The sequence below is a fragment of the Helicoverpa armigera genome, chromosome 10 (genome assembly GCF_030705265.1).
Source record: "Helicoverpa armigera isolate CAAS_96S chromosome 10, ASM3070526v1, whole genome shotgun sequence".
Classification (NCBI taxonomy): Eukaryota; Metazoa; Arthropoda; class Insecta; order Lepidoptera; family Noctuidae; genus Helicoverpa; species Helicoverpa armigera.
The window spans coordinates 9540863-9564506 of record NC_087129.1 but is presented as its reverse complement, the minus strand read 5'-3'; the positions used below and the strand labels follow the sequence as shown (position 1 = coordinate 9564506).

The 23644-nt window shown below is 36.0% G+C and overlaps 2 protein-coding genes and 2 long non-coding RNA genes across 8 annotated transcripts in view; 3 read left to right on the top strand and 1 right to left on the bottom strand.

Moving 5' to 3' along the window:
• Positions 1-9063, top strand: part of LOC110383388 (kinesin-related protein 4) — a 29386-nt gene extending 20323 nt beyond the window's left edge. For 3 of the 4 annotated variants that reach the window (XM_064036717.1, XM_064036715.1, XM_064036718.1), the window contains 14 exons: positions 200-362; positions 712-853; positions 1826-1940; positions 2313-2346; positions 2750-2858; positions 3170-3245; positions 3513-3681; positions 4213-4333; positions 4662-4830; positions 5275-5440; positions 5869-5998; positions 6377-6459; positions 7485-7583; positions 7725-9063. In XM_064036717.1, the coding sequence (XP_063892787.1) occupies positions 200-362; positions 712-853; positions 1826-1940; positions 2313-2346; positions 2750-2858; positions 3170-3245; positions 3513-3681; positions 4213-4333; positions 4662-4830; positions 5275-5440; positions 5869-5998; positions 6377-6459; positions 7485-7583; positions 7725-7856 (1708 nt within the window). In that variant the 3' untranslated portion in view covers positions 7857-9063. The remainder of the gene's footprint in view (positions 1-199; positions 363-711; positions 854-1825; positions 1941-2312; positions 2347-2749; positions 2859-3169; positions 3246-3512; positions 3682-4212; positions 4334-4661; positions 4831-5274; positions 5441-5868; positions 5999-6376; positions 6460-7484; positions 7584-7724) is intronic. The other variant, XM_064036716.1, reaches the window with a different exon arrangement.
• A 182-nt stretch (positions 9064-9245) lies between these two features.
• LOC110377412 (gem-associated protein 5) lies at positions 9246-23640 on the bottom strand. The gene is made up of 11 exons (XM_049840882.2): positions 23458-23640; positions 23068-23227; positions 22515-22654; positions 22193-22317; positions 21326-21500; positions 11516-12052; positions 11054-11201; positions 10653-10732; positions 10439-10571; positions 10133-10219; positions 9246-9721 (listed from the first exon to the last, which is right to left on the bottom strand). Exons 1-11 carry the CDS (start codon positions 23519-23521, stop codon positions 9427-9429), a joined length of 1944 nt encoding a protein of 647 aa, XP_049696839.2. The 5' UTR covers positions 23522-23640; the 3' UTR covers positions 9246-9426.
• LOC126056896 (uncharacterized) lies at positions 14554-17395 on the top strand. Of its 2 annotated transcripts, none has more exons than XR_010276885.1 (4): positions 14554-15139; positions 15431-15724; positions 16309-16602; positions 16750-17395. It is a non-coding gene; the product is annotated as an uncharacterized LOC126056896 (long non-coding RNA). The 2 variants fall into 2 exon arrangements; XR_010276886.1 differs by having other exon boundaries at positions 16309-16749; positions 16899-17395.
• LOC135117415 (uncharacterized) lies at positions 19165-19847 on the top strand. Its single transcript, XR_010276887.1, has 2 exons — positions 19165-19393; positions 19540-19847. It is a non-coding gene; the product is annotated as an uncharacterized LOC135117415 (long non-coding RNA).
• Positions 23641-23644: the final 4 nt, after the last annotated feature.

Here is a 23644-nt window from a genome sequence, read left to right as displayed (position 1 = left end):
AATAAATTAATGAACAATTGGTTTGAAATAAAATGTTACAATATAGGTAAGGATAACACTACACAAGGAGTACGTGAGATGAATTTCAGAATTAAACAATACATACCATCCATCAGTTGACAAAATATTCAAGGGCATCATAGCTGTTTTGTCACTGATTATTACAACTATGATCATAATTTTTTTTTAAATATTACAGGCTAGAAAAACAAAAGAATGAGGACGACAGCACTATAAGTGAGAAGAGCAAGCTAGTAGATGAGCTCAAACAAAAATGTGCTGCCTTACAGAAACAATGCGATTCAGTACACAATGGCACAAATGAAATTGACGCCTTGAGGAAGAGTAAAGAGACTTTAGAGGTATGTTGATAGCCTAATTGTATGTATATTAACTAACTTGCTTTTCCGAAAATTGATGGGTTTGGCATCTTATACACTGCTCTGTGTCCGTGTTTTACATAAAGAGCCTGCCTATCGAATGTACCTCAATCCTGTTAGTGTAGCCTTGGTAAAACTGCTGGTCAATTTTACTACTTGCAATGATATTTCAAACGAATGCATCAACGTATTCATCTGCTTCCGTAGGTCTAGAAAAGCACTCATATCATGCTGACAAATGCATTAATAGAGGCAGGTGGAGATATAGTGAATTTAAGAATAATAAAGAATATTCTATTCTGTTAAGTATAATTTAAACTTTATTATTTAGGCTCGGGTGATTGAACTGGAAACGCAATTGGAGGCGAAATCCCGGCCATCCATTGATGCAATCGCAGATTCGTCGCGACGAAGACGGCAGAGCTTACACGACTCCAAGCGATTGTTTGGTGAAGATCATCATGAGTTGGGAGGTAAATAAACTGTTCTAGCCAACTGGTTAAAATAGACATTTAATCAAATAGCAATCACACGTTTGAAGCCCTCAAATTTGCAACGCCTGAAAAAGACTGTTAAGCTGTAACTGAACTTTAGTACAAACATCTGCAAATACGTTAATGAGTAAAAAAAAATTTTTGAGTTTATATGTCGAGACCATGCTTTTCATTGCCAACCCTTTTTCAATCAGCAGTGTATCTATGTAAAAAAAGGAGATTGGGCAAGAATGTATGAAGTTTGGTCCAAATGTCCACCACGAACGAGACCTATATAATTAAATAGTCCACTTAATTTAGAGTAACTTTTACTAAGAAAGTAAAAAAAAAACAATGCCAAAAAAAAATTATAGCCAAAAATGTATTCTTAATTTTCGGTAGTTTTTGTATGTTATGTTATTATTTTTTATTTTATTCCACTTCCACTTCCGCATTTTATCTAAAACTAAGATGAGTAAGACACATTTGAATATAAACAGCCCATATTTTTTTGCCCGATGGATGTACGAATCACTAACAAATTGAGGCGCCAGAAGTGCTTGAATATACTCAGCGGTGCCTGGATCTAAGAAAGTTCGATGTAACTGGTGGTGTCTTCTCTCTAATAATGAACAATTCTATTTTGTCAGAAGTTACAGAAAGTACGAAAATCGAACATCACGAAAAGTAATTGAAAAAATGAAATTGAAAAAGTCTATTAAATGTTTTATTTGATTTTGCTATAACTTTTTTGTGGCATTATATTTTTTTTTACTTTCATAACAAAAAATGTTCTATTTTTAACGGGCTATCTAGCCATATAGGTCTCGTTCGTGGTGGACATTTGGACCGGAATCGCCCATTGTCCTTTAAGGATAAAATTGAGAAAATCTCTAAAACTGTTACTATTATATTATCTAAAAATAAAGTAATTTTCTATGATGTAATTAATGACGTTGTTTGTTTTTTCAGATCACAGTAACGCGGAGGCCATATTTGAGTCTCGCGCAAAACCTGATGACTTGTTTATGGATGTTGACGATGACAATTCTAATAGAAGCAGCCCTATCATGAGACTCAGTAAAGGGTAAATAAATAGTAGTTTAACTAATTCTGCTTAGGTACTATTATAACAGCCTAGTGGTACGGTACGTGCTTCGCTACGTATAAAGTCCACCATTTTGTTACAAAAATTTGATAAATGAAGAACTGTTGAAATGATGGTGCAAACTTCACTTAAACCATCTACTGAATAATTCGAACAAAGTCGAAACATTGGGTTGGATAGGTGAACCCGTTCTTGACTTAATTACAACGAAAAGTGGCATTAATTTTTATATATTGTTTAGTTTTTTTTTTTTTTCGTAAATCGCTAAGTGCAATTCAGAAGTCAACTTTTAGTTTAGCAGTTATACAGTTAAGAGAAACCGAATTGAATTTATTTTTATTTTTGTTTCAGACGGGATAGCCTATCTCTTTCACGAACCGATCAGGTAATTAATTACTCTTAATGAAATTATTTTAACGTCATTGTGTTCATATTCCGCAGATGTCTAATCTTATAGAAGTTTATAAATATCAAATTAAGAACTACATAATATCTCATAACTAGTCATAAGACTGAATAAGACATAAACGTCAAATAACTTTACACCTCCAAAGTTGGTTACTAGTAATTACTCGAGACTCAAAATATGTAAACACTAGCCGTTTTCCCGCAGTTTCACCCGCGTCAAGTGGAAACTACTGCAACTTATAATGGAGAAAGAATTTTTAAAATCGGTCCAGTAGGTATTGCGTTTACCATTACAAAAAAATAAAAGATTTCTTTTTAATATTAGTATAGATAAACCAAAGTTGCTTACTATAAAATCCTGTATCCTATCTTGTTATAAGGAGGAAGAGCATCCATCTCGGCCGAGCAGTGTGGTAGCGACGCGTCGTCGCAGGCAGAGTATACACGACCTGCATAGAAGTGTGCTGCGTCATACGCCGTCGCCTCATGGTAAGAAAGCTTATTTTTAAAGAAAGAAAAAAAATATTGACAAAATAGTTCCAAGAGAAAAAGTTAACATATGAATAAATAACTATAAAGCTGATAATAATATAACAGCAATTTTTTTTGTACCAGTATCGTCACAGCTTAGCATATTTTAAAGTGAACATGCTTTTTTAAACAATACATAACACTCTATGTGTTATATATTTTTTTGTCTTTTCCAACCACTGCAACTTTTTAAAACCAAAATTAACAGTAGCCGAGACCTATTCACGCGGCTTTTTTTCCTTTCCTAACTGTATTATTATTTATTATAGGTATGGACGCATCGCACAGGATAATTGATGAAATCAACCATTCGAAACCTTCAGATATGTCCGGTGATTACGTCAGGTTAGTAATAAACTCTTTCCTTCGTTAGTTCAATTCTAAATAACTAGATTGTGTGAAGATGGGCTTTTACAAAGTCAGTCTTCGAGGTTTAGTCATGTAATTTAAGTAAGCAATTAAAAGTTAATATAAGTATGCAACATACTCTTTTATGGCTACATAATTGCTAAAGCCTGACTTCAGACAATTCTTGAGTAAAATACCTTACTTCATACACATTCATAATTCTAATAAATCATAATATAAATACTTACACAATTTATTTTATAGCAGTGAAATGACACAACTGAAAGACCGTCTATCAGCCTGTCAGCAAGAGTTAGAAGAGCTTAAGGAAAAATACAGAGAATTGGACGATGAATGTGAAACTTGCGCCGAATACCTGCGCGAGAGGGACTTACAGTGTGCACGGTTGAAGAAGGAGAAAACCGCTTTGCAAGTTAGTACACTACAATTTTATACCGATTATTGTTTTGAAAAAATATATAGCATAGCCCATTTGTTGAGTAAGGTATACAATCTTGTAAGACTTTTACTACAAGTACATTAACCTTTTGAACGCCAATGTCGGCTATAGCCGACATGAGCAAGCGTGCCCTGTGCGCCAACGACGGCTATACTCGACAAAAAACAGGTCGCAGAAAAATACAAAATAAACCTATTCAATCATTACTTTTATGTATTTTTTAGTAGATATTTAATTAAGATTTTTCGGGCTTGGCGTACAGGGCATAGGAATACCGATATGGCGTGGCGGTGAAAAGGTTAAACAAGTAAACTATCGCTTAAAATAATGAGTCTTGATTTAAAAATTGTTATTGTAACTACAAATAAACGTAAAGTTAAATATTCGAACGTAACTAACGTCAAGTTCATAAGAACATAAGAATGATGTTTGACCACTATTTAAGATGAGTGACGTTCCAGCATACGGCAGAATATAACATAAAATATTAAATATATTTTACAGGCAACAGTGTCAGAACTCAAAGAGAAGTTACAGTCATGCAATCCAGCCCAGTCCATGAATCAGAGCCAACAGACTACTGCCAAACCAACCGTCTCTCACGTTGGAGTTAACACTGACGAAGGTAAAATGTTATTTATTAAAAAGAAGTCTGCATGATAAGCAGAGAGTTCACAAAAATATAGGTACTCTTCATTTTGACGACCTCGTTGGCCCAATAGTCGCATCGACTGCCAAACTGATGGTCCCGGGTTCGATTCCCGGTACGGTCAACACTTGTGTGATGAGCGTCATGTGTATTGGCTGTGGTTGGGGCATTATAATGTTATTACTATTTATTAATATGTATGTAATGTTTAATCTAATGAAAGAGCTAGGTCTAAAAAATATAATACTTCAGAATATTTGTTTTTCGATCATTTATTTAATTAAAATCATGATAATTTAACCAGATTGGACGAACCTGCACTCGGTAGTCGTAGATCGCATGTCGTTTGACGCCGAGGTGGAGAAAAACAAAAGGTTGACGAAAACTATTGAAGAGCTGCGATTCAAGAAACAAGATCTGAAGAATACGCTCGCTAAAATGCAAAAGGCTTTGGAGAAAAATACTAGTAGCAGGTAAGACTTACAAGTAATTAATATAGTATTAAATATTTAGTTATTAAAAAATATGGATCCCAATATTTTAGGCTTATTTAAAATATAGACTAGTTAAAAAAATCTTAGCCATGTTTTTTAGACCTTATATATCAGTGTTCTTATAATAACTGTTTACTTTGAAAAAGGAATCTGAACATTCATAGTAAACAATTGTTTCACGAGAACTGATGTTTATTGTGTCGTGTGTGATCTTACAAAATTTACTCTATGCTCTGACCTGAAAAAGATTACAAACTATTGTAATGTTTTTATTTTTGCTCTTTTGTAACTTAGCAATCTTTTTCTAAAAAATAATCTAACAGTTTGACAGGTTTCTCTTCTCAAATTGTCTATTCAAGTTCCATCCAACGATGCTAATCTCATCATTAGTGTAGTCAATGAATTTTGTACTTTATCTCTCAGAGAATTAGAGTCAACTCGTCACGAGCTGCAGGCGTGTAAGCACGAGCTGGCGCAGCTCCGACAGAAGTACAAAGAGCTGGACGAGGAGTGCGACACGTGTGCGCAGTACCTGCGGGAGAAGGAGGAACAGTGTCACAGGCTTAAGGAGGCTAAGAACGCTTTGGAGGTAAATTATTAATGATGCTTATTTTATGATGCGTAACTACACTACAGTAACTTTATCTTTTGTAATTACTAATCCTGTCTAGAACAATAATTCTAGAAACTTCGATTATAGGTCAAGTTTTTCTTGTTCGGACAATAAGCCAGACATTGACATTATTTTGTTTTCTTTTAGAACTATTTTATAAATGGCATCCTATAGCAGAAAATTTCGATTCGATAATAATCTATATAAATGAATTAATCGTTTGTAACACAATATGACTCGTAAAAATTACGTTGTTAAAACGATTGATTACCTACCGAAGCAAACTTCGACAAAAGGTAGGTGAAAAGTCCAGCTGCATATAAAAAACATACATTAAACTGTCCTATTAAATACACGACTGTCGGTAAAATTTTGAAGTTTAACAAAGTTATTTTCTTGTACAGATGAAACTGCACGAGTACCAAGGTACAAACGCGATGGCGCATTCAACACGTAAGAAGCGACAGAGTTTGCACGATCAGAACCGATCCTCAACCGTCGAAGTACAGGACGCTTCTACTGAAACTTGCGATGGTAAGATATTCTAACTTCAAACTTTACGTAGAGGAAATTCTATAAAAAATGTGTTTATTGACTAAAAGTAACTTTACATTTACATTGTATTCGATTCTTCAATATTTATTAACTAGCTTCCGCCCACGGTTTCTTCCGCATTCTAAGGGAGTTACTCGTCACAAATGGTAAAAAATGCTTAGTTTCACCAAAATCCATCCAATTCGTTTTTGTGTCAAAGAAGAACAAACATACATATCAACTTTCGCGTTCATATTACTAGGATTGGTAAATTGATTACTACTTATCAAGATAAATCAATATATGTAGTAACTATTTTTTCCCTTGTTCTTAATACTTTGCTACTATGATTAATAATCCGCTTTCCAATACTTACAGATTTCCTCAGCAACCAAGTGGAACGCGATGCGCGTCCCTTGACCGAAGACATGCAAGTCAAAGAAGTCAGACGAATGAAATTGGTAAGTACTATCAACATTCAACACTAGCTCTTTCCCCGCGGTTACATCTATTTCCCGTACACATCGGTCCCCGTACACATCCCGGTATAGTAAGTTCAACTCAGTCGTGCGTGCGGCCCTATGTGTGGGTAACCCTTGTACATATACAGTGACTTTGTGTGCGTGACAAGAGGTACAGTCGGGTACAATACAGTTATTTAGGGGTTGTATACGGCTGTTTAAAGAAAAACAGTTATTACGTAATTTAATGTTTATTTATTTATAATGATTATGAATCGCTACTTGAAAAATCAAATGATGAATTTTCGGATTCGCTACTCTCCAAGGTGAACTATAAATTCTGACTCCATGTCAAAATGTCTATAGTAATCTTCTTTTTTCTTTTATATATGTCGACAAGTATTACCCCACATCCCTTCATCAATTTGACTTAAAGGTTCATTTATGAGTTTCAGTTTCGTCTTATTTTGGTCGACATTATGCAAAACAATATAATTTTTTTAAATTCCCCACACATTTTGTTTACATTATTATACTAGATTATACCTCTTTTTATATTCTTAGTCCACACTTTTATTTATTGTGCGCGTACCCCGAGCTAGAAAATATGTAAGAAGTATTTAATTCATCTTTTAGATATTTCACCTTATTTATTTCTTAGATAATGTCAATGTCAATTTGAAAAGACGTTTGAAACGCTTTACCTGACTCCTTAATAATTTCTCCGTGAATAACTAGTATTTTCGTAAACGACTACCCATAACAAAAAGCGATAAGAACACGTCATGCTCGGACGACGTCACTGTCACACGAACGAAAATTGTATATTTACAAGCCGACGCACACATAGGGCCGCGCGCACATCTGAGTTGAACTATCTATACACGAAAGATCTTTCGAAACATCAAACTAGTTGCACGGTTCCAAAGAGTTGGTCTCGTTGAGAAGAGACGGCAAGACACAAAAAAACAATTATTTACAATAGTTTTCTAGCCATTCCTAAGAAAGTTATATGTTGTTTACAGATGGTAGAGAAATTATCCCAACAGAAGGCGCTGCTAGAACAACAGCTGGTTAGCATGTCGCATCCCATGTACGTCGCTACCGGCAGCGCTATTGTACAGGTATGTGTCTTTAATTACATAGATTATATCTTAAAAACCGGTATATGCTTCAGTATAATTTTGTAACATGAATTTTACACTCACAGTCAATATCAATTAATGCTGTAAAAAATCTATAAAACTATTTCATGATAATTTCAGAACCAACAACTAACAGACGTGATGAAAGAAAACCAAAAACTCAAGAAAATTAACGCGAAACTCGTGAACATTTGCAAGAAAAGGGGCAAGGACTCTAACAGAGAAAACGAAGACCCGGCCGGTCAGGGCTGAGTTATATCAATGTAGATTTTATAATATTCATTTGTCTAAACAATTTGGATGAGTTGCACCATTAAAGTATAACGATGACCAAGCCTTCGAATTAACGCCCAGTGCTCAAACCGTCTATTTATAGTTATCGTTATAGTTAAATGGTGCAACCCACCCTTAGTTAAATTTCCTTTGACCAATGCACAAATAAGACGGGTAACGACATAATAATCATAATAAGCTGGACTTGTTGATTCCATAATACTCATAATGTGGTATTTTAATAGTGAGAAATTTTTAAGTATATTTTCGGCATGTTTTTATTCGCCTAAGCGTAAAGTTTAGATGTTCGGAATTATGATGGAACTGTCCGCGAGATATAACTTTACGTAAATGGACATGTTTCTAGCACTTTTGTAGTAAGGACCAATCGTTGTTCATTGAAGCCACAACTATATAAGACTGAATGTTACAACGACATTCCATACGCATTTATAAAAGGGAATGGTGCAAGAGTAATGTGAGTTTTGTGTTTGATCAAATTATTTTAATCATTAATAGAATTTCATTTTATTTTTCTTTCTTAATTGATTTATTTTATCACGTCCCATTGATACCATTAAACGTTACTTTTGCGCTGTAAACTTCGAAAAGTATTGATAAAATGTGATTGTCTGACTCTAAAGCTAACGTTGTGAGTATGGGTGCCATTGTAAATAGTTTATTCTCATAGATATATTGAATGCGGTACAATATAGTATTATTAGGGTGTACTTAAAATGTTTGTGCCTAAAAGTATTTAGTGATATTAGTTTGAGAATGCAGATAATATTTATTATAACGTTTATATTGTCCGTCTGTAAATATAAAAATTAATGTTTACATGTTGGCAAGAACATATTTACCTTTGCATAAATTCAGTCCAAATAAATGAAAAATCAAATCACCACACACTGATAGTCGTTTTTTTATCTTCACTGTAATTTTCTGTTTCTTTTCTATAATTCATTACTCCTGAAGCTTTATACCTATGTATGTCTAGCATACCACTAACTTAAAATAAGTAATTCGTCCATAAATAAAATAAAAATGCACAATTAATTAATCACTCAAAGAGAATTTCTAATATTATTGAACTAATATTGTTTTATTGCAATTTAATTTTAATTCACTGTTTATCTTCTGATATTGATGGTACCGATACAAAATAAATGTTTGATTTATTAAATCGCAATTTTATTTCAATATACTACTCCTATAGATTATAATTTAAAATGCAATACAGAATCCAAAACGTGCGCCATTCACCGCTTCCCATGTGTTTCTGCGGGGAAGTGGCGCAATATACTCCCCAGCAAAACATACCAGTCTGTAAGTTAGAAGATCAAGAAATTGAAATGAACCGAATAATTATTATTTTAAAAACATTTAATTCATAAAGTATTTACTGAAAAGTTGTTACACAGAAAACGTAACCCTTGGCAGTCGGGCAAAAATGCAATATCATAAATGGAAGAGACTATTTTTTACAGCACACTGAGATTCGACTCAAGTCGATAATACACATTACAAGTTAAAATAATTCGTTGGTTTAATGATCACCATTTAAAATATCACTGTTAGAGGTTTCACCATTTAACGTATCACTATTTTGAACCTTATTCTCCTTCATAAGGAGTTCAATTTTCGACGGAAGTTCTTTTAATATCGCTTCAGTCTTTTCAGATGTTTGTGATTTCGATTCCTTAGCTTTCTTCTCTACTTGGTCTGCGAATGTGGTCCTGCCTGCAATCTTAGCGATCTCCGCAGCTAGGCTGAGACACTCTTGATCGTGGGACATCGCTAGTACTTGAGCAGCTTGAGATAGATCATCCATGGCGATATAACTGAAATAATAAGTTTGGTTATTTTCAAGCCCCGTATTTGTAGTAAACTTTTGTTTATAAACAAAGTTGCATCAAAATGTTGCCGAGCTGCTGACAACATGTTACTGAAAATACTGTGTGTTGCAGAGTTGATAATAAAAGGCAAAGTACTTGTGTCCAGCAACATTCTTGTTGCTCATCAACAATGTAGCTTAACAAAAATTTGCCATGAATAAGGGGCTTTATGGTAAACTAGCTGTTTCGTGAGTTCTGAGGGAACTACTACCCTAGACTATACACATTTAAATCGGTTCAATAGATTTGGCATGAAAGCCGAGAAGAGACAGCAATTATGATCTTAAAGTAAGTATTGGCGACACCACATCAGTCACGCAATTACAAATTACAACAGTTAAAATAAACTAAACGTACCATACAGCCGACATGGGCATGTTCCCAGTAAGCTTCAGATCAACAGCCCATTTCCTTAACATTTCCGTAGCAACACTGTCCATATATCTGTAAGAAAATATACGATATATAGTTTTATATCTAATTCAACAATGAATAGCAACAGTATTCAAAATTAAATGTAGTAGTTCTCAAGTAGCTTTGCTTGTCCTTAATTGGCATTATCTTCAATGAGAATAAAACACGTCAAATGGCTGACTTCAGAGGGATAGAATTACTTGAGAACTATTTTTAACATTATTTTAAATTATCATTTTTATTTCTTACCTTATCCGACATAGTATGTAAGCTTCTTTGAAGAGCTTTCCGTCACAGAGAGCTTTGACTGCGCCCATCACATCGTGCATACTAAGTAAGATGGCAGCCTTGCGGTATGTCGACCCACCATAATGCCTGTTATCTAAAACAAAGGAAATGTAATTATTATACAATCAGTATTATGTAACGTATAGTTTACGAAATTATTTCAGTAGGAACTTACCATAAAGTTTTTCTTCTTCACCTTTGGCTACAAGTCGATCTATTTGCGCTAAATAAAGTTGCGTGGCGTCTTTCCAATATCTATAAACAAAAATACTGTTTGAGAAATACTCATGAATTACTCAATAAACAAAATTTTAATTTGAATTAACACGTTTTTTTTTCACAAGTAAAACAATAACCGTCTTACCATAAAAACTTTTAAACGTCAGTTTATGCCTTGTCTAAAAAAATGTCAAATTATAACGTTGACATATGGGTCATTTTGCAGCCAAAATTTTATTAGACAAGTGTAAAACAGAGTTTAAAGTTTTTGTAGTAAGGCCATAAGACGTTTGCTTTCTTCACCTGTAAGTTTCATTTTCGTAGTTACTAAATAATAAACTGTTCTTCAATACTTACTTGAAAGACACGCAAGGCGCCATACTGAGCAGGAAGGGGCAGAGCATATCACGCTTACTGGCGAATTGTATCATAGTGTCGATGTGTCCGCGGAATATCGACAGCATGATCCAAGATTCTGGGTGATAGGACTGCAAGTGACTGGCCACTATAGAATAAAACACGAATTAAATGGGGGAATCAAAAAGAGGATGTCATAGTTTGGAGGTCTATATATGTTCACTAGCTGTTCCACGCGGTTTCATCCGCGTCCCAGAAAAACTCCAAGAAACAATCAAATCTTTCTTACATATGATATTGTTTATAATTAAATATAAATATGTATTTAATAACTGCTTGCTCACAAAGGGCTAATCAAAATAAGAGCGCTCAAAGTGGAGATGTGAAAATAAAGTTAAAACAGGATAACCAAAAAGGGAAGTCGATAGAGTTCATTTGATAGATAAGTAAAAATAAACTTACTCTCCAAATCCAAATATTCGTTAACATCTCTTATGCTGCCAAAAATCTTGAGGAAATCTAAATTGAATTCTCTAGAATTCTTGCGTGTTTCCTTTTTTTCTTCTTCTATTTTAATTTTCGAATTTTCTCCTACTTCTACTTCAGTCTTTACTGTTTCTTTAGCATTAGTATTTTCAATACCATCGCCTTTTTCTTCTATGACACTTTGGTCTTTTACGGAAGTTGTACCCGCCTTTTCATCAACAGTATTTAATTTTTCTTCATTTACATTGTCTATTCCGTCTCCCCTTTCGCCTTTACGTTCAGTCTTTTCCAAAAACATTTGTAGCATTTTCTTCGGTGCCATTATTTTAAGTGGATCATAAATTCGTTTGTACATTATGGGCAATAGGAACTTTTTGGGTGGTTTCGGTGTTTTGGCAGTAATATCTATTTTTGTGGCAACATTTTCTGGTTCGGCCGCTGTTGCGTCCGGTTCGGTTCGGCTAGCATTTTCTTTCTTACGTTTGGTTTTTGAGTGAACTTCGTGTTTCAATTCTGGTGGCAAAAATAATATAAAACGACATATTTATGAATTAATAATACTCTATTACTATGAAAGAAAAAATAGATTTTAAATAAAGGACAATGCCAGGGTCTGGGCTCATAGTTTGCCCAGCAATAGGAGTAGTTCCAGGGGGTTCCTTAGTGCACTCTGAACACGTAATGCAAATATTTTTGAAATCGCTCCCTGGGGTCCTGAGGAAAACCGGTTCAAATATTCTCCACGAAGAGTCACTTTACAAGGCCTGAGCCATTTGCCCAGTAGTAAGAGTGGTCAAAGTAGGTTCTTTACTTCAATCTTAACACGAAATTAAAATATTTTTGAATTCGGTCCCAGGGGTCCCGCGAAAAACCGATTCAAATGTTCTCCTTAGATAGTCACTTAACAAAGTCTTTGGCATTTGCCCAGTAGTGGGAGTGGTCAAAATAGGTTCTTTACTTCACTCTTAACATGAAATCAAAATATTTTTGAAATCGGTCCTTGGGGTCCAGAGAAAACTGGTTCTAATATTCCACATGAACAGTCGCTTTACAAAGCCTGTCTTATTTGCCCAGTAGTGGGAGTGATTGAAATAGGTTCCTTACTTCACTTTTAACATGAAATTAAAATATTTTTGAAATCAGTCCCAGGGGTCCCGAGAAAAACCGATTCAAATGTTCTCCTTAGATAGTCACTTAACAAAGTCTTTGGCATTTGCCCAGTAGTGGGAGTGGTCAAAATAGGTTCTTTACTTCACTCTTAACATGAAATCAAAATATTTTTGAAATCGGTCCTTGGGGTCCAGAGAAAAACTGGTTCTAATATTCCACATGAACAGTCGCTTTACAAAGCCTGTCTTATTTGCCCAGTAGTGGGAGTGATTGAAATAGGTTCCTTACTTCACTTTTAACATGAAATTAAAATATTTTTGAAATTAGTCCCAGGGGTCCCGAGAAAAACCGATTCAAATGTTCTCCTTAGATAGTCACTTAACAAAGTCTTTGGCATTTGCCCAGTAGTGGGAGTGGTCAAAATAGGTTCTTTACTTCACTCTTAACATGAAATCAAAATATTTTTGAAATCGGTCCTTGGGGTCCAGAGAAAACTGGTTCTAATATTCCACATGAACAGTCGCTTTACAAAGCCTGTCTTATTTGCCCAGTAGTGGGAGTGATTGAAATAGGTTCCTTACTTCACTTTTAACATGAAATTAAAATATTTTTGAAATCAGTCCCAGGGGTCCCGAGAAAAACCGATTCAAATGTTGTCCTTAGATAGTCACTTAACAAAGTCTTTGGCATTTGCCCAGTAGTGGGAGTGGTCAAAATAGGTTCTTTACTTCACTCTTAACATGTAATCCAAATATTTTTGAAATCGGCCCCTGGGGTCCGGAGAAAAACCGGTTCTAATATTCCACATGAACAGTCGCTTTACAAAGCCTGTCTTATTTACCCAGTAGTGGGAGTGATTGAAATAGGTTCCTTAATTCACTTTTAACATGAAATTAAAATATTTTTGAAATCGGTCAAAGGAGACCCGAGAAAAAAACTGATTCAAATGTTCTCCTCAGATAGTCACTTAACAAAGTCTTTGGCATTTGCCCAGTACTGGGAGTGGTCAAAGTAGGTTCTTTACTTCACTCTTAACATGAAATCAAAATATTTTTGAAATCAGTCCTTGGGGTCCGGAGAAAACCCGGTTCTAATATTCCACATGAACAGTCGCTTTACAAAGCCTGTCTTATTTACCCAGTAGTGGGAGTGATTGAAATAGGTTCCTTAATTCACTTTTAACATGAAATTAAAATATTTTTGAAATCGGTCAAAGGAGACCCGAGAAAAACTGATTCAAATGTTCTCCTCAGATAGTCACTTAACAAAGTCTTTGGCATTTGCCCAGTACTGGGAGTGGTCAAAGTAGGTTCTTTACTTCACTCTTAACATGAAATCAAAATATTTTTGAAATCAGTCCTTGGGGTCCGGAGAAAACCGGTTCTAATATTCCACATGAACAGTCGCTTTACAAAGCCTGTCTTATTTACCCAGTAGTGGGAGTGATTGAAATAGGTTCCTTAATTCACTTTTAACATGAAATTAAAATATTTTTGAAATCGGTCAAAGGAGACCCGAGAAAAAAACTGATTCAAATGTTCTCCTCAGATAGTCACTTAACAAAGTCTTTGGCATTTGCCCAGTAGTGGGAGTGGTCAAAATAGGTTCTTTACTTCACTCTTAACATGAAATCAAAATATTTTTGAAATCGGTCCTTGGGGTCCAGAGAAAAACTGGTTCTAATATTCCACATGAACAGTCGCTTTACAAAGCCTGTCTTATTTGCCCAGTAGTGGGAGTGATTGAAATAGGTTCCTTACTTCACTTTTAACATGAAATTAAAATATTTTTGAAATCAGTCCCAGGGGTCCCGAGAAAAACCGATTCAAATGTTGTCCTTAGATAGTCACTTAACAAAGTCTTTGGCATTTGCCCAGTAGTGGGAGTGGTCAAAATAGGTTCTTTACTTCACTCTTAACATGTAATCCAAATATTTTTGAAATCGGCCCCTGGGGTCCGGAGAAAAACCGGTTCTAATATTCCACATGAACAGTCGCTTTACAAAGCCTGTCTTATTTACCCAGTAGTGGGAGTGATTGAAATAGGTTCCTTAATTCACTTTTAACATGAAATTAAAATATTTTTGAAATCGGTCAAAGGAGACCCGAGAAAAAAACTGATTCAAATGTTCTCCTCAGATAGTCACTTAACAAAGTCTTTGGCATTTGCCCAGTACTGGGAGTGGTCAAAGTAGGTTCTTTACTTCACTCTTAACATGAAATCAAAATATTTTTGAAATCAGTCCTTGGGGTCCGGAGAAAACCCGGTTCTAATATTCCACATGAACAGTCGCTTTACAAAGCCTGTCTTATTTACCCAGTAGTGGGAGTGATTGAAATAGGTTCCTTAATTCACTTTTAACATGAAATTAAAATATTTTTGAAATCGGTCAAAGGAGACCCGAGAAAAAAACTGATTCAAATGTTCTCCTCAGATAGTCACTTAACAAAGTCTTTGGCATTTGCCCAGTACTGGGAGTGGTCAAAGTAGGTTCTTTACTTCACTCTTAACATGAAATCAAAATATTTTGAAATCAGTCCTTGGGGTCCGGAGAAAACCGGTTCTAATATTCCACATGAACAGTCGCTTTACAAAGCCTGTCTTATTTACCCAGTAGTGGGAGTGATTGAAATAGGTTCCTTAATTCACTTTTAACATGAAATTAAAATATTTTTGAAATCGGTCAAAGGAGACCGAGAAAAACTGATTCAAATGTTCTCCTCAGATAGTCACTTAACAAAGTCTTTGGCATTTGCCCAGTACTGGGAGTGGTCAAAGTAGGTTCTTTACTTCACTCTTAACATGAAATCAAAATATTTTTGAAATCAGTCCTTGGGGTCCGGAGAAAACCCGGTTCTAATATTCCACATGAACAGTCGCTTTACAAAGCCTGTCTTATTTACCCAGTAGTGGGAGTGATTGAAATAGGTTCCTTACTTCACTTTTAACATGAAATTAAAATATTTTTGAAATCAGTCCCAGGGGTCCCGAGAAAAACCGATTCAAATGTTGTCCTTAGATAGTCACTTAACAAAGTCTTTGGCATTTGCCCAGTAGTGGGAGTGGTCAAAATAGGTTCTTTACTTCACTCTTAACATGAAATCCAAATATTTTTGAAATCGGCCCTGGGGTCCGGAGAAAACCGGTTCTAATATTCCACATGAACAGTCGCTTTACAAAGCCTGTCTTATTTACCCAGTAGTGGGAGTGATTGAAATAGGTTCCTTAATTCACTTTTAACATGAAATTAAAATATTTTTGAAATCGGTCAAAGGAGACCGAGAAAAAACTGATTCAAATGTTCTCCTCAGATAGTCACTTAACAAAGTCTTTGGCATTTGCCCAGTACTGGGAGTGGTCAAAGTAGGTTCTTTACTTCACTCTTAACATGAAATCAAAATATTTTGAAATCAGTCCTTGGGGTCCGGAGAAAACCGGTTCTAATATTCCACATGAACAGTCGCTTTACAAAGCCTGTCTTATTTGCCCAGTAGTGGGAGTGATTGAAATAGGTTCCTTACTTCACTTTTAACATGAAATTAAAATATTTTTGAAATCGGTCAAAGGAGACCGAGAAAAAACCGATTCAAATGTTCTCCTCAGATAGTCACTTAACAAAGTCTTTGGCATTTGCCCAGTACTGGGAGTGGTCAAAGTAGGTTCTTTACTTCACTCTTAACATGAAATCAAAATATTTTTGAAATCAGTCCTTGGGGTCCGGAGAAAACCCGGTTCTAATATTCCACATGAACAGTCGCTTTACAAAGCCTGTCTTATTTACCCAGTAGTGGGAGTGATTGAAATAGGTTCCTTAATTCACTTTTAACATGAAATTAAAATATTTTTGAAATCGGTCAAAGGAGACCGAGAAAAAACTGATTCAAATGTTCTCCTCAGATAGTCACTTAACAAAGTCTTTGGCATTTGCCCAGTACTGGGAGTGGTCAAAGTAGGTTCTTTACTTCACTCTTAACATGAAATCAAAATATTTTTGAAATCAGTCCTTGGGGTCCGGAGAAAACCCGGTTCTAATATTCCACATGAACAGTCGCTTTACAAAGCCTGTCTTATTTACCCAGTAGTGGGAGTGATTGAAATAGGTTCCTTAATTCACTTTTAACATGAAATTAAAATATTTTTGAAATCGGTCAAAGGAGACCCGAGAAAAAAACTGATTCAAATGTTCTCCTCAGATAGTCACTTAACAAAGTCTTTGGCATTTGCCCAGTACTGGGAGTGGTCAAAGTAGGTTCTTTACTTCACTCTTAACATGAAATCAAAATATTTTTGAAATCAGTCCTTGGGGTCCGGAGAAAACCCGGTTCTAATATTCCACATGAACAGTCGCTTTACAAAGCCTGTCTTATTTGCCCAGTAGTGGGAGTGATTGAAATAGGTTCCTTACTTCACTTTTAACATGAAATTAAAATATTTTTGAAATCGGTCAAAGGAGACCCGAGAAAAAAAACCGATTCAAATGTTCTCCTCAGATAGTCACTTAACAAAGTCTTTGGCATTTGCCCAGTACTGGGAGTGGTCAAAGTAGGTTCTTTACTTCACTCTTAACATGAAATCAAAATATTTTTGAAATCAGTCCTTGGGGTCCGGAGAAAACCGGTTCTAATATTCCACATGAACAGTCGCTTTACAAAGCCTGTCTTATTTACCCAGTAGTGGGAGTGATTGAAATAGGTTCCTTAATTCACTTTTAACATGAAATTAAAATATTTTTGAAATCGGTCAAAGGAGACCGAGAAAAACTGATTCAAATGTTCTCCTCAGATAGTCACTTAACAAAGTCTTTGGCATTTGCCCAGTACTGGGAGTGGTCAAAGTAGGTTCTTTACTTCACTCTTAACATGAAATCAAAATATTTTTGAAATCAGTCCTTGGGGTCGGAGAAAACCGGTTCTAATATTCCACATGAACAGTCGCTTTACAAAGCCTGTCTTATTTACCCAGTAGTGGGAGTGATTGAAATAGGTTCCTTAATTCACTTTTAACATGAAATTAAAATATTTTTGAAATCGGTCAAAGGAGACCGAGAAAAACTGATTCAAATGTTCTCCTCAGATAGTCACTTAACAAAGTCTTTGGCATTTGCCCAGTACTGGGAGTGGTCAAAGTAGGTTCTTTACTTCACTCTTAACATGAAATCAAAATATTTTTGAAATCAGTCCTTGGGGTCCGGAGAAAACCGGTTCTAATATTCCACATGAACAGTCGCTTTACAAAGCCTGTCTTATTTGCCCAGTAGTGGGAGTGATTGAAATAGGTTCCTTAATTCACTTTTAACATGAAATTAAAATATTTTTGAAATCGGTCAAAGGAGACCGAGAAAAAACTGATTCAAATGTTCTCCTCAGATAGTCACTTAACAAAGCCTTTGGCATTTGCCCAGTAGTGGCAGTGGTCAAAGTAGGTTCTTTACTTCACTCTTAACATGAAATCAAAATATTTTTGAAATCAGTCCTTGGGGTCCGGAGAAAACCCGGTTCTAATATTCCACATGAACAGTCGCTTTACAAAGCCTGTCTTATTTACCCAGTAGTGGGAGTGATTGAAATAGGTTCCTTAATTCACTTTTAACATGAAATTAAAATATTTTTGAAATCGGTCAAAGGAGACCCGAGAAAAAAACTGATTCAAATGTTCTCCTCAGATAGTCACTTAACAAAGTCTTTGGCATTTGCCCAGTACTGGGAGTGGTCAAAGTAGGTTCTTTACTTCACTCTTAACATGAAATCAAAATATTTTTGAAATCAGTCCTTGGGGTCCGGAGAAAACCGGTTCTAATATTCCACATGAACAGTCGCTTTACAAAGCCTGTCTTATTTACCCAGTAGTGGGAGTGATTGAAATAGGTTCCTTAATTCACTTTTAACATGAAATTAAAATATTTTTGAAATCGGTCAAAGGAGACCCGAGAAAAAAACTGATTCAAATGTTCTCCTCAGATAGTCACTTAACAAAGTCTTTGGCATTTGCCCAGTACTGGGAGTGGTCAAAGTAGGTTCTTTACTTCACTCTTAACATGAAATCAAAATATTTTTGAAATCAGTCCTTGGGGTCCGGAGAAAACCGGTTCTAATATTCCACATGAACAGTCGCTTTACAAAGCCTGTCTTATTTACCCAGTAGTGGGAGTGATTGAAATAGGTTCCTTAATTCACTTTTAACATGAAATTAAAATATTTTTGAAATCGGTCAAAGGAGACCGAGAAAAACTGATTCAAATGTTCTCCTCAGATAGTCACTTAACAAAGTCTTTGGCATTTGCCCAGTACTGGGAGTGGTCAAAGTAGGTTCTTTACTTCACTCTTAACATGAAATCAAAATATTTTTGAAATCAGTCCTTGGGGTCCGGAGAAAACCGGTTCTAATATTCCACATGAACAGTCGCTTTACAAAGCCTGTCTTATTTACCCAGTAGTGGGAGTGATTGAAATAGGTTCCTTAATTCACTTTTAACATGAAATTAAAATATTTTTGAAATCGGTCAAAGGAGACCGAGAAAAAACTGATTCAAATGTTCTCCTCAGATAGTCACTTAACAAAGTCTTTGGCATTTGCCCAGTACTGGGAGTGGTCAAAGTAGGTTCTTTACTTCACTCTTAACATGAAATCAAAATATTTTTGAAATCAGTCCTTGGGGTCCGGAGAAAACCGGTTCTAATATTCCACATGAACAGTCGCTTTACAAAGCCTGTCTTATTTACCCAGTAGTGGGAGTGATTGAAATAGGTTCCTTAATTCACTTTTAACATGAAATTAAAATATTTTGAAATCGGTCAAAGGAGACCGAGAAAAAACTGATTCAAATGTTCTCCTCAGATAGTCACTTAACAAAGTCTTTGGCATTTGCCCAGTACTGGGAGTGGTCAAAGTAGGTTCTTTACTTCACTCTTAACATGAAATCAAAATATTTTTGAAATCAGTCCTTGGGGTCCGGAGAAAACCCGGTTCTAATATTCCACATGAACAGTCGCTTTACAAAGCCTGTCTTATTTGCCCAGGAGTGGGAGTGATTGAAGTAGGTTCCTTACTTCACTTTTAACATGAAATTAAAATATTTTTGAAATCGGTCCCAGGGGTCCCGAGAAAAACCGTTTCAAATGTTCTCCTTAGATAGTCACTTAACAAAGTCTTTGGCATTTGCCCAGTACTGGGAGTGGTCAAAGTAGGTTCTTTTGCTTCACTCTTAACATGAAATTAAAATATTTTTGAAATCGGTCCCTGGGGTCCGGGTGAAAAACCGGTTCAAATATTCTCCATGAAGAGTCACTTTACAAGGCCTGAGCCATTTGCCTAGTAGTGGGAGTGATTGAAATAGGTTCTTTACTTCACACATGAAATTAAAATATTTTTGAAATCGGTCCCAGGGGTCCCGAGGAAAACCGGTTTAAATGTTCCACATGAACAGTCTGTTTACAAACCCTATGCCATTTGCCCAGTAGTGGGAGTGGTTGGAATAGGTTCTTTAATTCACTCTTAACAAGAAATCAAAATATTTTTGAAATCGGTCCTAGGGGTCCTGAGAAATTAATCTGATAAGACTTTTCTGCCAATTAAGTCTTACTCATATGTACGTATATAGTCAATCTCAATGCTCAGGATCTCGCTGTCAGGATTCAGTACTGGAAAATGTTGGAATGGGTTATTTTTTTTACTGTGATTTTCAAATAAATTCTAAAAGCGTTGGATTCTAATAAGAACTGGGAATGATTTTATGAAAATAAGGCAATTACCGCAATATTTTTGAATTTACGGTTTAAATCTACAAGGCGCCTGCGCTATGAGCTATCTTCTAGAAAAATCTTATCAAGACGAATAAAATAAGCTCGAACACGAGGTAGTTAGTAGATATCGTTGAGGAGTTCCCACGTCTCTCTGTCGGCTCCATTGTCAGGTCAGATTTTAAAACCTTTACAGTTTTGTGGTGTCTGAGACATATACCCGAATAACAAGGTTTTACTCGATATGTGTCTACAATTTTCGAGAGTCGCTTCCGATTTTTTTAGAAATTCCATCACCAGACCCTGGGCCGGATGACAAAGGAACCATTGAGGAAGTAAGCCCTTTCAAACAATTAAATAATTGTTGAAATCGGTTGGTAAACCACGGAGTTATGCACGTACAAACATAAAAAAAATGCAAATGAATTAAGAACCTCCTCCATTTTTGGAAGTCGGTTAAAAAAAAAGTTGTCGTGTACAATACCTCGTATTTGTCAATGAATATAATTCATTTCAATTAAGGTAATAAAAGTGGAATAGTTAAGAGTTCGTAAGCTTATTTTATGTAATATTGAATAAGAGTCAAACCAGTTTTTCTCAGGACTCCCGGGATAGATTTTGAAATGCTTTGGTCTGGGACCTAATATAAGCCTATGGAACCTAATACACTATGCAGTTACTGTGGGCAACACTTGAGCCCAACTTCCATACAAAGAATAGCATTGTCCTTTAATATTTTGGAGTTCTTTTTCCCAAAATTCCGTCTAGTCGAGATAAGAAGACAGACACTGAACTTTTGTGCACATTCATCCCTACCCTCAAGTCATGTAAGGCTGGAAACATTTTTCAGATTTCCAACTGTTTTCAGATTTTTTATCAAATTCCCGGATGATCCCATTCATAATCATCCCAATCTTACAATCACACAAGAACAACTAACCTTCATAATCTTCAGCCTTATGCTGGTAAATATCCCAGACCCGCAGACAAGCATCAGCCCCGCCCGTGATCACGTGATGCGGTAACTGCGGCTCGCTCACCCAGGTGACGCCTAACGATGATTGAGCGTGACCACCGAATATTGATATACAGGTGCCTGATGACATTTCCCATACCTGTAAACAAGAGAATACTTAGGTATCCTGTAAAATATAAGGGCCCTTATCTAAATGCAAGAGAATGTGAGAAAAATAGTATTATAGAAATATTTCGGACTTGTTGACATTCAATAGAACATAGACGATTTCTATAACCAGCTATGTATACGTCAACTTGCGGTTTCACCCGCGTCCCGGGGGAACTTCTACCTGGGGCCCGATTCTCCTAATTTTACTTAAGCGCCATTCGATTGACGTTCGACTCGATTCGACTGAGATCCAATCCCGACTCGATTACGATTGAAGCGTATGTGGCATTCCGCTATTTTTTCTTTGAAATAAACGTTTTTATCCTTTTCTGTCATTCAATAATGAATCATTTTGTCTGCAAATGATTTACGATTGCAAAATGATTGTACAGCAAACTACCGTATAGACCAAAATCATCAAAATAGCAGATCGATCTTTTATTAGTAACAGAATGCCCGATATGGTTAAAACTGCTATTACGATCATATTGCGATTCGATTTCTATTCGATTTTGACATTATTAACTTAGGAGAATCGGGGCCCTGTACCCAGACAAAGTTTAGATTTTCAGATGAACCTATTATTATTCTGTTTTTTTTTTTCATGTTTTACCCAACTGCGCTAGAAGGTGTTCACTCTTATTCTTAAGCTATTTGTGTTCCGTATTTAGTTTGACTCACCCTAACAGTAGCGTCTTGTGATGAAGACACCAACAGACCATCGCGATGTGGATTCCAAGCGACTTGAAGCACCGGATTCTTGTGTCCCACCAATGTCTTCCAAGTAGTAAACTGTCTAGTACCATCTAAAGATAAAAAAAATGATGCCACTTAAACTTTAACTTGTAACTATTCTTTCATTGACATTTTAAAAATGAATGAATAAAGTGAGAAATGTGGGTGGGTAGTTGCATATTTTGGAAATAGTCCGACTCCCAAATGTATAAAAAAGAGCACCCTAGCATTAACCGCTATGTTAAGAACTACTCCAGACAATATTTACCTTCTTTGGTCCCATATTCCAGTACGACAATATTGCTCTCTTTAGCCAGAGAGGTGACGGCAATCAGATTTTTGTATGGAGACAGATCACTTGAGCTTGAGGTCTGCTGAGGGTGCCATTCCATTGCGTGTATCATTTTGCTGAAACCAAAATAAATAATAACATACAAACTTTTTCGTTTTACAGGTTATTTTACAGTTCTAAATATTCACTCTCGTCAAATACTCACGTCTTACCACAAAAACTTTTAAACGTCAGTTTAAGACTTATCTGAAAAATGACAAATTATGATGTTGAAATAATTTTTTTACACAAGTGTTTGACACATGGTTAAGTTTTTGTAGTAAGACCATCATAGTTTAAATTCTAAATTTTCAGCGCACTGAAAATGCACATTTCAGCTGTGACGCCGAAATGTTTTTTGATCAAGAATACATGATCGACAATATCCATAGAAAGAAGACAGCAAATAGTGATTCAAAGAGAAAAAAGAAAGTTGATAAAATATTTTTTTTTCTTTATCACTAAAATGCCATCATTTTAAACGACTTACGTAAAAACAAAGGCAGCAGCGATAAGCGTATGCGGTGCGAGCTGAGTCAACAACGCGACCGCCCCCGCCTGTGAGCCCACCAGCAGACCCTGTGACGTCCACGACACCGCGCAGATCTGCCACGACTGACCTTCTATGTTCACGTTTATCTGTTGCGGAGCTGGACAAGAAGACACAGATTTATAGTTTGAAAGTCTGGTCATAAACAGGCCAGTGACAACCTAGGTACAGACGCCAGCGAATGTCAAATCTTATCAAGCGAACACTGACCTTCCACAATTGTGATAAGGTTGAGAATCTATTGAAGAAAATATACAGATTGAGATGGGTTGATGTGCAGTCTGTACATTAAAATTTTTAAGAAATAAATCCACACAGATCATGACTTACCTTCATCAACATTACTGGCGTTGTAGACCACGAGAGCACCGCCGCCGCTGGCAAACAGCTGCATGCCGTCCCCCCAGCACAGCGAGTACACCGCCTTGCTCAGCCCCGGGTGCAGCACGCGGCCCGGCCGCTCGTAGCGACCGCCCGTGTCTAGCAGCCCTACCTAATGTTATATAGCATACTGTAG

Excerpts from the sequence above, each read along its gene's own strand:
- LOC110377412 (XM_049840882.2), bottom strand. The coding sequence starts at position 23,521 with ATGCAGCTGTTTGCCAGCGGCGGCGGTGCTCTCGTGGTCTACAACGCC. Across the intron at positions 10,733-11,053 it reads GCGCCTTGCGTGTCTTTCAA|ATATTGGAAAGACGCCACGC; the intron begins GTAAGTATTGAA and ends TTTTGTTTATAG. Across the intron at positions 10,220-10,438 it reads TACATACTATGTCGGATAAG|ATATATGGACAGTGTTGCTA; the intron begins GTAAGAAATAAA and ends ATTTTCTTACAG.